The sequence below is a fragment of the Myripristis murdjan genome, chromosome 6, assembly GCF_902150065.1.
Source record: "Myripristis murdjan chromosome 6, fMyrMur1.1, whole genome shotgun sequence".
Lineage (NCBI taxonomy): Eukaryota > Metazoa > Chordata > Actinopteri > Holocentriformes > Holocentridae > Myripristis > Myripristis murdjan.
In genome coordinates, this window is record NC_043985.1 from 32424234 (window position 1) to 32439658 (window position 15425).

General features: G+C 44.0%; 1 protein-coding gene across 1 annotated transcript in view; it reads left to right on the forward strand.

Annotated features, from left to right (window-relative positions):
• Positions 1–3529: 3529 nt before the first annotated feature.
• Positions 3530–15425, forward strand: part of LOC115361315 (neuronal acetylcholine receptor subunit alpha-7) — a 49770-nt gene continuing 37874 nt past the window's right edge. The window contains exons 1-2 of the mRNA XM_030054728.1: positions 3530–3578; positions 8792–8931. Coding sequence (XP_029910588.1) covers positions 3530–3578; positions 8792–8931 — 189 coding nt within the window. The remainder of the gene's footprint in view (positions 3579–8791; positions 8932–15425) is intronic.

Sequence of the window (15425 nt, forward strand, 5' to 3'; positions counted from 1 at the left end):
TTTTCATCAGCAGTGTTTAGCCAAGATTTTAAGAGGCTTTGCATAAAAGAGCAAGTAAGAAATGAATACAAGAATAAACACTGAAGTGCAATAAGTGTCTAAATACAGATCATAAAACGACATATTGTAACAAATGATATGATCATAAAACAAAATACTGTACAATCAGTACATTTGACACATTGCACATCATAAAACACACACACACACACACACACGCTGCTCAGTACACAAGGACAAGGACAATCTGAGAGAAAGCAGGACGACAGCCAGCCGACATCAACAAGACGGTCCAGCACCCCCTGCCCCGACACACACACACACACACACACACACACACACACACACACACACACACACACACACACACACACACACACACACCAAGGTCACTGTTTAACCCGCTCCAAAACATACTGATGTGTTGTTTCATAATTTGGTCGGTAGGTGATGGAGGTTGAATAAGAAAAAAAAAACTCCATCTGAAGGAGCATTTAATGGACATTTTAATGTGTTAAATACTTGAATCTAATTGGTCAATGAAGGCGCTCTCCATCCTGATATTTCTGAATAATGACCGTCATGAGCGTCCACAGGTTTTTTCACTATGACAGAGCCAGGCTAACGACTCCCATAGACTTCAAGTCTTTATGCTAAGCTAACAGGAAATGCTACACACTGGCACTGAGCCACTGGACGCACAGAGGAGAAGATGGTGTCCAACATCTGGTCTCAGTGTGGGGACGCCGCGAAATGGATATGCTGTTGTAGGAGTGTTCCTTTAAAGCTTACAAAATCATGTCAAAATTTATATGATTGTTTTCTTCCATAAGTAGTCACAACATTTTTTCATTTTTACAGTTAAAATGAATGAGTTCAAGTCCAAATTAACATTTCAGACATTTCAGTGGAACAGGCAGTTCTGAATATCAGGAGTCTGTTTAATATGTGGACTCACAGGACGTAGACGTAGACCGTCCCGCTGTCTGCACGTCACCGTTTTTTCTTAACGCCGCCCAAGATGACTGTGATTGGTCAAAGAAACGAAAAACGAGCCTCTCCAGCAGAAAGACGGGGTGGAGCAGACCTCCCTCCAGCGGGGGGGTCGTATCACATCTGATGTGCGTTCACTTCACCGTCCACTGTGTCTGAGTGTCTCCTTGATGGACTTACCTGCAGTTTCTCCACTGACAGCTAAAACAAAAATAAAATCAGATTCCCCTGAGGCAGAGCTCAGTATTGATTTCACACTGAAGGTAAATGCCACTTTAACTAAACTTCTTTCTATTCATTCAATCCAAACCTTTATGGCCTTGACTTTGGAAAAGGTCACTGGACTATAAAACCATTCCTGTGACCTCTGACCTCCCTGTGGAGGCAGGGTGGTGGGGGGGGGGGGGGGGGGGGGGGGGGGGGGGGACTATTTCCCTCGAGGGAGTGATAAAGTGTATTATAGATTATATCATCGTCCACTAACCAGAGTGATTTTCTGCCCGACGGCCACCGTGACAACACAGCAAATGTCATTCATTCAGTTGGATACAGAAGCTTCTCTGTGTCATGAGGAGAGGACTGACAGCAGACAGTCTGAGATCCGAGACATTTCAAACCTGCAAATGTGGTTTCAATCTGAATTCATGTGTGATTTTGGGTGTGCAGATTTTCTAAAATCAGTCTGGATTCAGTCTGACAGTAAACAGATTGGAGCTGGTCGTCTGAACCAAAGGCCAAAGTGACTCTGGACGTTTCAGTGTATTTTTTTTTTTTTTTTTTTAATATATTAAACAAATCTGAAAACGTGTGTGAAAATGTGTGTTTGATCATATTTTGCTGTAATCAGTTCACCTTCTATTCTTTTTTTATTATTATTATTATTATTATTATTATTATTATAATCTCTTACTTTGACAAAAGTCTTTCTACAGATTAGAGCAGTGCTGCACATTAGCGTCCACCACACACACCGTGCTCCGTGCGTTGGAGAGCTGCTGTCAGTGTGTCTGTGTGCTTTGTGTCGATCCCGATCAAATAAACCATAAATAGATAAACAAAATAAACAGGAGTAACGATGCGTTCACATGGAATCTGGTAAACGGGAGACTTCACATTCACATCGGATGTCATTTCTGCAGAAGCGAGCAGGACGGTAAACTCAGACGGCAGCGGCAGACGGAGCCGCCGTCACAAGTGAAAATATGTTTTCTCAGTATTTCTCTTCACCATCCTTCATGACAGAATTTACAACGTGGTGTCATGAAACGCATCACCAAACAGAAAATACAGCAGATTTGGACGACGAAGCCGTGACACCCTGAATTATATGGGCCGATTTAATGTACAACCAGTCCATGTTGAGATTTATATCAATATGAACTGCCTGTATTATTGAATAGAAAAACATAAAACAAACATAAAACAATTTTCCACAAACAATTTTTTATATTAAACAAATCTGAAACCCAAAATAAAAGCAGCCTCTGAGCTTTATGGCTGCATGTCGAGGCCGCGGTGCTGCGTCAAACACGGGGAGGCCAAGCGCCGCTGGAACTCCCAGAGCCATAAAATTCACAATTAAAATAAAAAAATAATAACCACCTTTGATGAGGAGCCAGTGAAGCTTCACTCAGCAGCCGCTAGCTCCGCCCACACTTCCTTTAAACGCTTTGCCCCGCCCCTCGCAGCTTCGTAACGAGCGGCGTGTCCGAATGAAGCAGCAGCAGGGCGCCGCCCACCGTGTGACATCATCATGATGACATCACAGCCTCAGCAGGCACAGACAGAGCGGGAATGGCCTCGGTTATTGATTATTGTTGGATACAATCACACACACACACACACACACACACACACACACACCTCCCCGTGCTGCCCCCCATTAATTACACACATACCACTCTAACACACAGACGCACACTCTCATGTACTCCCCTGTCTCACACACACACACACACACACATGCACACACACACACACACACACACACACACACACCGCTCCCTCTCAGTTTCCAGTTGTTCTCCTTTCTTCTTCTTCTTCTTCTTCTTCTTCTCTGTTTTTTTTTTTTTTTAATTTTTAATTTTCTATTTTTTTGGGAGGGCACCAACACACACATCCCCCCCCCTCTGGGTAAATCCTCTATTGATCTCCCTCTCTCTCTCCCTCTCTCCCTCCCTTTCTCTCTCTTTCCCTCTCTCCCTTTCTCTGTCTCATTGTCTCTATGTCTCTCTCCCTCCATTTCTCCCTCCATTTCTCCCTTTCTGTCTGTCTTTCTCTCTCTCTCTCTCCCTCTTTCTCCCTCTCTCCCTTTCCCTGTCTCTTTCTCTCTCTCTCTCACTTCTCCTCCCCCTCCCTCTCTCTCTCTCTCCCTCTCTCCCTCCCTGTCTCCCTTTCTCCCTTTCTGTCTCCATCTCTTTCTCTCTCTCTCTCTTCTCTCTCCCTCTCCTCTCTCTCTCTCTCTCCCTCTCTCTCTCTCTCCGGTGTTCTCCGTGCAGGAGGAGGAGCAGCAGACAGTTGTGATTCACCGGTGGAGATGGACGGTCGGATCTTCAGCCTCCTGACGCTCTGCTGCCTGCTGCACGGTGAGCACGCACACACACACACACACACACACACACACACACACACACACACGCACACACACACACACACACACACACACACACAGGCAAAGTCTGCATGTCGTCTCATTTGCAGCCAAAACTTCCGGCTGATGTTGATTTGAGATATTTTATTGAATCACAGTCATGAATTATTAGCCGGGTGTCGGTTTTCTTTGATTTTCCGTTCTCCTTGTTTCTTTATTCATGCATTCATTCATGATGGCTCATGCATTAAATTCCTCATTCATTCATTCATTCTTTTTAGTTTTGGAATAAATCTCAGAATATTTTTACTATTCTCTCAGTTTGCATTTTCCTTTTTAAATCAGTTTTTATATATATATATATATATATATATATATATATATATATATTTCCATTTTTCATTCCTCTGCTTTTTATAAAAGTGTCTTGAATGTCATAAACAAACATAATGGAGAGTTATGATGGTGATTATTAGCAATAGGTGTATTTGGTAGTCGTGGTATCAGGGTTCATTTAGTGCTGTAAAAACAACAAGGTCAAATTTTGGCTCTTGGCATATTCAAGACACGAAACGCACACACACACACACACACACACACACACACACACACACACACACACACACACACACGCACAGAGTCACTCCAGTGGTTGAGCAGCTGAGCGGACCTTCAAAGCGCACCTGCAGGGGTCCTCAGCTAAATCAGCATTAGTTTATATCATCAGTGTGTAATTAATACACCAGTTAGACCTGAAACAGAATAAATGAGTATAACATGAATAATACAGCGACAGGGATCTTTAATGTTATTTACGTGACATTTTTCAGAGCTCGGCCGTGGAAAACATAAAGAAACACAACAAATCAACTGCGAAATCGATGAGAGAAAGATGAGAAATGCAATTAAACATAAAGCAGTTTCAGTTATATAAAAGTTAAAGGGACATTCTGTCACATTTACACCAGTGGAATAAATTCAAGCTCCATTTTGAAAAAAAAAAGTTGAATTTCTGAAGACAAACACGCAACGTGACCGCCTCTGATTTAAAGAAGCTCATTTATCTGATTAGCACTGTGTGTGTGTGTGTGTGTGTGTGTGTGTGTGTGTGTGCATACATGCAGCGCTTCAAGCCGTCTAATCATGCGAGCGTGCAGAGTTTTACGGTCGGGATGTTAAAGTTGTCTCTGGAGACGAGCCGCGTCACGACGCCGCGGCCGCCTCCCTGCTGGCTCGCCGGCTGCAGATTATTCACCGCGTGACGGCCGGGGCCGCGACTCCGCCTCGGCCTCATTTGCATAAAATGATTGTTCAACATCTCAGATGAGCAAAGGAAGAGCGAGAGACTCGGCTTTTAAAGAGAATTCAGTGGAAAGCCTCCTGCTCTTTATAGAAGTCAGTTTGTCTTCGTGAAAGGTCCAAGTTTAATGTCTGAACTCAGGAAACCTCTCCTTCTGTGTGTGTGTGTGTGTGTGTGTGTGTGTGTGTGTGTGTGTGTGTGTGTGTGTGTGTGCAGCCGAGTGCACTGCACTGAGTTCACTGCAAAAACTCAAAATCTTACCAAGATTATTTGTCTTATTTCAAGTCAAAAATGTCTTATTACTAGTCAAAATATCTCATTACACTTAAAATAAGACATGATCACCTCAGAAGTAACTTGTTTTTAGACAATTGTCTCTTGAAACAAGTGAAAATTTGCTTGTTTCATTGGCAAAATTTGTTTCTTGTTTCTAGCTAATTTTCACTTATTTCAAGTGAATTTTCACTTTTTCCACTGGCAAATTTTGCCAATAAAACAAGCAAATTTTCACTTGTTTCAAGTAAATTTTCACTTGAAACAAGTGAAAATTGTCTAAAAACAAGTTACTTCTGAGGTGATCTTGTCTTATTTTAAGTGTAATGAGATATTTTGACTAGAAATAAGACATTTTGACTTGAAATAAGACAAATAATCTTGGTAAGATTTTGCATTTTGAAGGTTCCACATTATTATTAAACAGTTTTCTCCACAATGTTTTAAGTAAATGTTTAATTGATGCTGTATATGGATAGTCCACAATAACTCGAGAAAAAAAAAAAAAAAAAAAAAAAAACTCTCACATGACCATCAAGTATTGACCAGGGGTTTTCTGATTGGATGGTCAAGAAGCTGGACCAATCATAATCACAGCTCAACATAACAACACTGAGAAATACAGAAATAATTTCAGAAGCTACTTTATTGTCCTTTTCTGTTATTATGCTGCTGCTAAATGTGTGTTTTATCATATTTTGCTGTAATCAGTTCACCTTCTATTCTTTTTTTATTATTATTATTATTATTTTAATCTCTGACTTTGACAAAAGTCTTTCTACAGATTAGAACAGTGTTGCACATTAGCGTCCACCACACACACCGTGCTCCGTGCGTTGGAGAGCTGCTGTCAGTGTGTCTGTGTGCTTTGTGTCGATCCCGATCAAATAAACCATAAATAAATAAACAAAATTAACAGGAGTAACGATGCGTTCACATGGAATCTGGGAAACGGGAGACTTCACATTCACATCGGATGTCATTTCTGCAGAAGCGAGCAGGACGGTAAACTCAGACGGCAGCGGCAGACGGAGCCGCCGTCACAAGTGAAAATATGTTTTCTCAGTATTTCTCTTAGCCGTCCTTCATGACAGAATTTACAACGTGGTGTCATGAAACGCATCACGAAACAGAAAATACAGCAGATTTGGACGACGAAGCCGTGACACCCTGAATTATATGGGCCGATTTAATGTACAACCAGTCCATGTTGAGATTTATATCAATATGAACTGCCTGTATTATTGAATAGAATTACAGTTGTCCCTCGCTTTAACGCGGTTCACCTTTCGCGGCCTCGCAGTTTCGCGGATTTTTTTTAGTGCAATTTTGCATGTTTTTTTTTTTGTTTTTTTTTTTTTTACAGTGCATTATGTTCTGCGTCCTGATTGGCTAAGGGACTGTAGACCATTGTCCATCAATCTCCTCCGTGCCGTGTCTCCTGTACAGTACAGAATGCGTTCATTCTATAATACTGGACTTATTTTTCTACGAAGGTTTGAACTTTGAGAGTTTAAACAAGAGAGAAAAGTGAGGAAATGTTAATGCCTGTATGAGAAAAGTGTATAAAGTGTGTAGTGAGGGGTTTTACAGCCTTAAAACATCTAGAATAATTGTAAAAAATAAAGCTGACGACTTCGCGGATTTCGCCTATTGCGGGTTATTTTTAGAACGTAACTCCCGCGATAAACGAGGGACCACTGTACATAAAACAAACATAAAACACTTTTGTACAAACAAGCATCACCATAGCAACTCGTCGTCCTGCAGTGTTTTTTGCCGTCCTGCCGGCTCCATCGCGCTCTTTGTTGTTTTTCTTGTGCCAGCTGCCGTTTACCGCCGCCTTGATTTCACGTGAACGCACCATGGATGATTTAGCTTATTGATTGATCGGTTCACTGTTTGTCGACGTGTGTTTACCTCTTGGATTTATGACTTTGCTGGACATTTCAGTGCAAACGTCCAGAGATGAACTCCTTCACGAGCGGAGGAGGTCGGCGTGAACACACCTTTAATTGGTTTGGTTTGATTATACGAACTCTTACAGTCGGTCTCTCCAGATTTAGCGAGGCAGAATTTACCTGCATGCTGATAGGACGCCTGGTAGGAGGAGGCGGGGCCTGCGGGTTAACAGCACTTTTGTTGGTGGTGGTGGTGGTATTTAACGGCGTGCTGAGTCGGCGTGCGGCTCACGGCACAGCAGATGCTTCTGTTTTGAATCCTGCGGTGTTTTGAACTGAAGAGAACCGAACGGGACGCGAACTTTTCTTCACACGACGCTGGATCCTGATTGGCCGACAGCAGCGGCAGCCTCTCCGGGTCAGATGAGGGAAACCTGCTGAGTGGGCGCTTTCCACTTCAAATGCTGCAAAGTTGGACTGGATTAGCCAGATTGGACTGGATTAGGATTTCAGGAACCAATCAGAGACAAGTCCAGAGTTAGTCTGGATTTTTGAAATTGAAATAACTCTAAATAAATAAATAATGATATTTGCCGCGTTTCATCTTCACTTCACTTCAGTTAAAATGCTGCAAAGTGGCCAGATTAGACTGGATTAGGATTACAGACACTCTTTATTGAGGCAGTCCAGAGTCAGTCTGAAACAATGGGGATTTTTGAAAATGAAATAATTTTAAATAAATAATAATGATGTTCACTCGTCTTTGTTTTCTTCCTGCTTTCCTCTGCTGCTGCTGTTGTTGTTGTTGTTGTTGTTGTTGTTGTTGTCGTTGTTGTTGTTGTGACGCCTCACCTTGACGACCACGCCCGCTTCACCACAGGCCACGCCCACATGAAATGTTCCCGCCCCAAAAACATCTGCCATCTCTGACATGCAGCACTGAGACGTGGTTGATGGTGCAGATTAGATGTTGATTTACTTTTTTTTTTTTTTTTCTTTTTTTTTAATTTATTAATTTTTTTTTCTCCCACATCAAACAAGTTGCATATTTCAGCTTTAAATAGCAGCTCCGGCACTTTAGAGAGACTTTAGGATCTGATAATGAATCCCATAAAGAGCGCTGTTGTTGAGAAGTTTGGCCCGAAAAGTATTCATGAAAACAGGCTCGCTCATTAAAATGTAGATTTTTTTTTATCCCTATTATCCCAAAAAGTGAAGGCAGCTGAACAGTGGAGCTGCAGAGAGAGGGACAGGGAGAGAGAGAGAGAGAGAGGAAGAGAGAGTCTCATCTGCAAAGAGTCGGATTAGGCAACTCGACCTGCCGTCCCGTGGCACCAATTTACATTTGCTCTTCCTCCGGTCGGTGCTCTGAGAGAGAGCTGCAACACCGGAGGAGAGTTCACTTTTACATCCCCAACAAAACAAGGCAGACGTGTTTCTCTGTGAGCACAGGAGGAAGAGGAGCAGCTGAACGTGCTTTAACCTCCGATCTGAACCTCCGCCGGCATCTGAGCGGAGTTTCCAAGCAAATATCCGATCAATAAAACCCCAAAGACGGCCGATTTATTATAGATCCACTGCAACACAGACGCTCCTCTGCGTGTCTCATTATGTGCACAGAGCATGAGGAAGACATCTGCTGCCGACGTGCTGCACAGTCTGCTGGATGAAATCAATTTGGTGTGTGTGTGTGTGTGTGTGTGTGTGTGTGTGCGTGTGTGTGTGTGTGTGCAGGCTCCCAGCAGGGTGTGTATCAGCGGCGTCTCTATAAGGAGCTGATGAGGAACTACAACCCGCTGGAGCGACCCGTCAGCAACGACTCGCACAGCCTCACCGTGCACTTCAGCTTCAGCCTGCTGCAGATCATGGACGTGGTGAGAGCACACACACACACACACGCACACATGCACGCACACACACACACACACACATAAACCATTCATTCACCAGGTTTCAGGGAGTCTGGGTTGATGTTGGAGTGGCAGCTGCAGACCAAACAGAGCAGCAGCTCTTCCAAGGCATGCTGGGAAATGTAGTCCCACCAGCACTTGCTGTAAGGCAAGCTCGCTGACTTCAATCTCAAACACACCTGAAGCCCCGCCCCCTTCTTTTGATCTTTCTGACAAAGAGGCGAGCACATGGAACAAACAGTTTTCGCAGACATTAAATAATAAATGATCCACGTCGGCCTTCACGTATTTCTGTTTTGACTGAGAGAAAAAAAAAAAACAGCTGCTGAGAACCTTCACTGATGCTGAGCTTTGCTGTGATTGGCTGAGAACGGCTCACGTCTTCTTATCCAGACGTTACGCTGCAGTGCTCGAGCCCCAAAGTGAGCGACATCACCCGGGTTCTTCGGCCTCTTCGACCTCCCTCTCTTGAAAACAGTCGCTCTGCTGAGGAACCTCATTTTCACGCCGAGGAGAAACTTCACTTCAGGCGTTCCTGCTGGCGATCTCCGTCTCCCAGCCTGAGCTCGGAGCTTGTGACCCGCCGGTGAGGGTCAGAACACAAAGGTCAACCAGTAAATCGAGACCTTGGCTTTGCTGCTGAGCTCTCTCTTCGCCACCACGGGCAAAAAAATACTCAAAACCCTCACTTGAATAATCTCTTTTCCACAGTCACAATCGCTCCATTCCACGCCATTGTGGACTCCACGTATAATTAAGGGGGTATTTCATAGATAGATAGATAGATAGATAGATTGGGAAATTCCCACATTACAGCAGCATCAATAAAAAAACATAAAATAAAATTAAGAAGTATATACAATAGAGACTAAACATTGTTGTTGTGCAAATTCCCTCTGTGCAATAATCCATATTCAATACCATACTTATGTGCAATAACCAATAGTGCAATAACTCCTGTCCATGTTTGCACTTGTACATATATTTTTTCTTTCTTTTTATTCTATATATATTTATATTTATATTTATATTTATATTTATATTCCTTTCTTTATTTTTCTTGACTATTTGCTCTTTTTACTTTACACTTTGAGCGGGAGTTGGTATTGTAACAAAAGTAATTTCCCCCTGGGGATCAATAAAGTATTCTGATTCTGATATACTAAATATATACAATAAAGACAATAAGGACTAAGTATATACAATAAACTAACCTAAGAATATGAGATGTTGAAATGTGAGATATACCGATGGTAATAATAAATATAAAATATGAAATATACAGATAGTACTAGTATCATCATTCATTTTCTTAATTTGAAAACAATGCCGATTGGCTCAGTTGGCTCTTATAATCGAGCAACACCACACCTGCAGAACTGAGGGAAACTTTTCAATGTGAACGTGTGACTCACGGCTCTGAAACCTGCTCTTTACAATCAGCAGAAACACAGAGGCCGAGTGGAGCCGTCGCAGACCTCGTGCATCTTTTTTTTTTTTGCATCGCACATGATGCAGGTGTGTGTTTTTGGATGTGAGTCTGCAGGACACACTCCTGCTGAGTCGCTGTTTGACACACAGCCACGAGCTGGCCTTTAAGCTCGACGGCCGGCTTCATCCCTCATGTTCGTCAAAAGGCTCTTTGCGTCTCTGACATGCATGACCTTTCAGCTCTCCGCCACATGGGAGTCATTTTCATTTACTTATTCTATTGTGTGATTATTCTAATAATAATAATAATAATACATTTTATTTGTAACGCACTTTACATTTAACAATCTCAAAGTGCTACAGAGGAGAAAGAAGAAAGATTAAAGGATCAATAAAATGTTAAAAGAATTAAGAGAACTCTCTGGTGATGTGAAGTTTTAGGTAACGTGAACTTTGAATATTTTTTAGTAGATGTTGTTATGGAGCTGACTCTCGGTTGCCCTTCCAAAATGCACGTCCAGCTTTCCTGCATCAGCGTCGCTTACAAACCGAGAGGCGGTCTCGTCTTGTTCGATGCTGCTTTCTCTCTCACCAGGTCTCTCTTGAAAAATAGATTTTAATCCCAGTGACGCTTCACCTGGTCTGATAAATAAATTTGTGATCCAGGACCTCGGTTTAACATCTCATCTGAAAAACAGCGCCTCCCACAGCACAGCGTCCCCATCAATGCTCTGGGACGATGGGATTTATTTTTTGTTTTCCCAGGAGGTCTCCCATCCGAATCACTAGCCAAGCTCATACCGGCCCAGTAAAGGCTCATTTATGCTCCTTTTAAGAATAAATACGTCTGGAGGAGGTCGAAATAACGGAGCTGCTACAAAGAGGCAGAGGAGAAGGCGGCGTTGTAGATGGTGGTGGTCTGTGAGGTCATTAAACGCATCACCGCAGGAGGACGGCGGTCTGCGAGGTCATTAAATGCATCACCACAGGAAGACGGCGGTCTATGAGGTCATTAAACGCATCACCGCAGGAGGACGGCAGTCTGTGAGGTCCTTAAACACATCACCACAGGTGGACAGAGGTCTGTGAGGTCCTTAAATGCATCACCACAGGAGGACGGCGGTCTGCGAGGTCATTAAATGCATCACCGCAGTAGGACGGCGGTCTGTGAGGTCATTAAACGCATCGCCGCAGGAGGACGGCGGTCTGCGAGGTCTTTAAACGCATCGCCGCAGGAGGTCGGCGGTCTGCGAGGTCTTTAAACGCATCACCGCAGGAGGACAACGGTCTGTGAGGTCATTAAATGCATCACCACAGGAGGAAGACAGAGGTCTGTGAGGTCCTTAAACTCATCACCACAGGTGGGAGGCGGTCTGTGAGGTCCTTAAACACATCACCGCAGGAGGACGGAGGTCTGTGAGGTCCTTAAACGCATCACCACAGGAGGACGGCGGTCTGTGAGGTCATTAAACGCATCACTGCAGGAAGACGGCGGTCTATGAGGTCACTAAACGCACCACCACAGGTGGGAGGCAGTCTGTGAGGTCATTAAATGCATCACCACAGGTGGGAGGCGGTCTGTGAGGTCATTAAACGCATCACCGCAGGAGGACGGCAGTCTGTGAGGTCATTAAACGCATCACCACAGGAGGACGGTGGATTCTTTACTGATTAGAGAAATGTCCGTCTCGTGTCTCGCTCTCAGGCCGGTCTCTCCTGAACCAGCAGCTGCTCGGCCCACAGGGTTTCCGGCGGTGCTGCTGTGTTTGGTGTGTATCCGTCAGCTTCCTGAAAGCCTGCAGAGTCCGGACGAGAGGCCCGCAGACTGAAGCCTCTGAAGGGTGCACCGTCGAGCGTCAGGTTTCCTCCATGAGGCTTCACACAAGATCCGCTCAGGCTCGACTTTCACTCCTCCTCCGGTGAGCAGGAGGAGCTCGTCTGAACATGAGCCGGCGTCATCTGAGCCCTGAGGCGGACCGGCTCCGCCCCCCTGATCCACACCGCCTCCGCCCCCCTGATCCACACCGCCGGCTCCGCCCCCCTGATCCACACCGCCGGCTCCGCCCCGCTGATCCACACCGCCGGCTCCGCCCCGCTGATCCACACCGTCGGCCCCGCCCACAGCCCATCGCCGACCTTTGACCCTCAGGACGCCGGGGCGTCGTTACTGAGAAACCACAGTAAGACGAGCGAGGACGAGTCTGAAGTTTCACTGCAGGACTGTGAAGCACACACACACACACACACACACACACACACACACACACCGACATGGACAACTTGTTTATTAAAAATTAATGTGCATCTTACACACACTTTAAAACTCACATGACAGAAACACACACACACACACACACACACACACACACACTACCCCCTTCCTGGGTACTGACAGCAGGAGTCTGCTTTCATCTCTACTATCATTGCATCTGACAGCTCTGTGTGTGTGTGTGTGTGTGTGTGTGTGTGTGTGTGTGCATGAGTGTTTGAGAGAGAGAGTGATGGTTTTGCTCGCCCACAGTGCTGCAGGGGTGGGGATCACACTGTTTATCCTGCGTAACTGATTGGCAACATACACACACACACACACACACACACACAGACACACACATACACACACACATACACATGCATACTCACACGCACATGAACACACACACAGACAGGCAAACATACACACACACACACACACACACACACACACACACAAACACAGCAGCAGCAGCAGAGCAGGACAGCTTGATTCCTCTCATCTTTGCTAACACGTGTTGCAGCACACACACACACACACACACACACACACACACACACACACAGACACACACACACACACACACAGAACAGTGATGGTAGCGTGGTTAGCCCAGTTGTGAGCTGCAGAGATTTCAGACCCAAAAACAAAAACAGGACACTACAGTTAGAGTACTACTAAAGTTTTACAGTACTACTGCAGTACTACAGCACTACTACAGTACTATAGTAACAGTACTACTACAGTGCAGTATTGTTTCTGTGTGTCTCATCTCACTTTGTCTTTTCTCATTTCCTCTCGTCTGTCCCTCCTTTCTAAACTCTCTCTCTCAGTTCATAATCTCATCATAATCTAGACTCTTTCATTGCTTAATCTCACTGTTTGTTTTCTAGTCTCATAGTTCTCGGCTCCCTCACGTTAACCATCTTCTCGTCTCGTTATTCTCGGCCTCGTGTCTTCATCTGATGGTTTAGGGGTCTCAGTTTGACTCGTCACTGCAGCGTCAGCGTTCGTTATTTATTCATATCAGATAACAACGCAGATTCAGCGTCGCTCGTCCCGGCTGGTCCCGGCTGGTCCCGGCTGGTCCCGGCTGGCCCCGGCTGGTCCCGGCTGGTCCCGGCTGGTCCCGGCTGGTCCCGGCTGGTCCTGGCTGGCCCCGGCTGGTCCCGTCTGCCGGTTGTTTCCATTTCTGATCTGTTGGCCTCAGAGGAGAAGAGCTGCAGTCGTTTAGGGGCGCGCCTCCTCCTCCTCCTCCTCCTCCTCCTCCTCCTCCTCCTCCTCCTCCTGAGTTGTTACAGGATTTCACGGGCGGCTCAGCTGCTTTCAGGCTGCCAGCAGGCGCCGTCTGTCCGAGTGCTGCAGAGAGTCTATTACTCTGCAGGAGTTTCCTCCAGCCTCTCACCCCTCCTCCTGTCTGCCTGAGCGTGGCTCTCCGTGTGTGAAGCACCTGAACGGCGGCGTCCCGGCTAACCTGCACCGCCTGCCGGACGCTGCCGCTGAATAATGAGGCCGGGACGGGGATCGACTGGCAGACAAAGTTTGTCTCTGCAGAGCTAATCTGCACACACGGCGAGGCATCGGCCGATAAAGACACAGTCATTTGTATTCTGCACTGCCGGCTGCCCTCTTACTTTATTCATTTTGAAGCCACGATAGAAAAAAAAAGAAAGGCTTGCTGAGAGCGCCTCGCTACGACGGCGTATCGGGGCCACGGCACGGAGGAAAGAGAGGGGGGTATTCCAAGAAAAAAAACTTTTACAGATTGAAGTGGTAAATTTATGAGAAAGAAACTCATATTCTCTGGGAGTAAAGTGGTACATTTTTGGGGGAAAAAAAACTTAACATATTCATGAGAAAAGATTTCGATGATTCTGAGAATATAAAGTCACAAATTTGCAAGAAAAAACTCAGAAATTCTGAGATTAAAGATGCAAATTTATGAGAAAAAAACAGAAAACTCTGAGATTATAGTCACACATTTCTGAGAGAAAAACTCAGAAATTAAATCTGTAAATTTATGAGAAAAAACTCACATTTATGAGAAAAAACCTGACAATTCTGAGATTATAAAGTAACATTTGTGAGAAAACATCAGAAATTCTGAGATTAAAGTTGTAAATTTTGAGGAAAAAAAACTCAAATTGATGAGAAAAACATCAAACTCTGATATTATAAAGTCTCACATTTATGAGTAAACAATCAAAAACTTAGAGATTAAGCCTGTACATTTATGAGGAAAAAGTGACAAATTTATGAGGAAAAAACTTGACAATTCTGAGATTATAACGTCACAAATTTGCGAGAAAAAACCCTGAAATTCTCTGAGATTAAACTCATAAATTTATGAGAAAACAAACTTGAAAATTCTGAGAGTATAAAGTCCCAAATTTCCAAGAAAAAACTTGGAAAATATTTTTTCTTACACTATGGGATTTAGTAAGAAAGAAATCTGGTGATGAGGGAGACAAAAAAAAAAAAATGAAAAAAGACTACAGTTGTAAATTTTTGAGAAAACTCAAAGATTTATGAGAAAAAAAACTCTAAAATTCTGAGATTTAAAGTCTGAAATTTATAAGAAAAAAATCAGAAATTCTGAAATTAAAGTTTGAAATTTATGAGAAAAACTCACAAATGTATGAGGAAAAACCTTGAAAATTCAGAGATTATAAAGTCACAAATTTGCAAGAGAAAGACTGAAAAAAAAATCTGAGATTAAAGTTGTAAATTTATGAGAAAAAGAAACTTGAGAATTCTGTAGTTTTTTTTTTTTTCT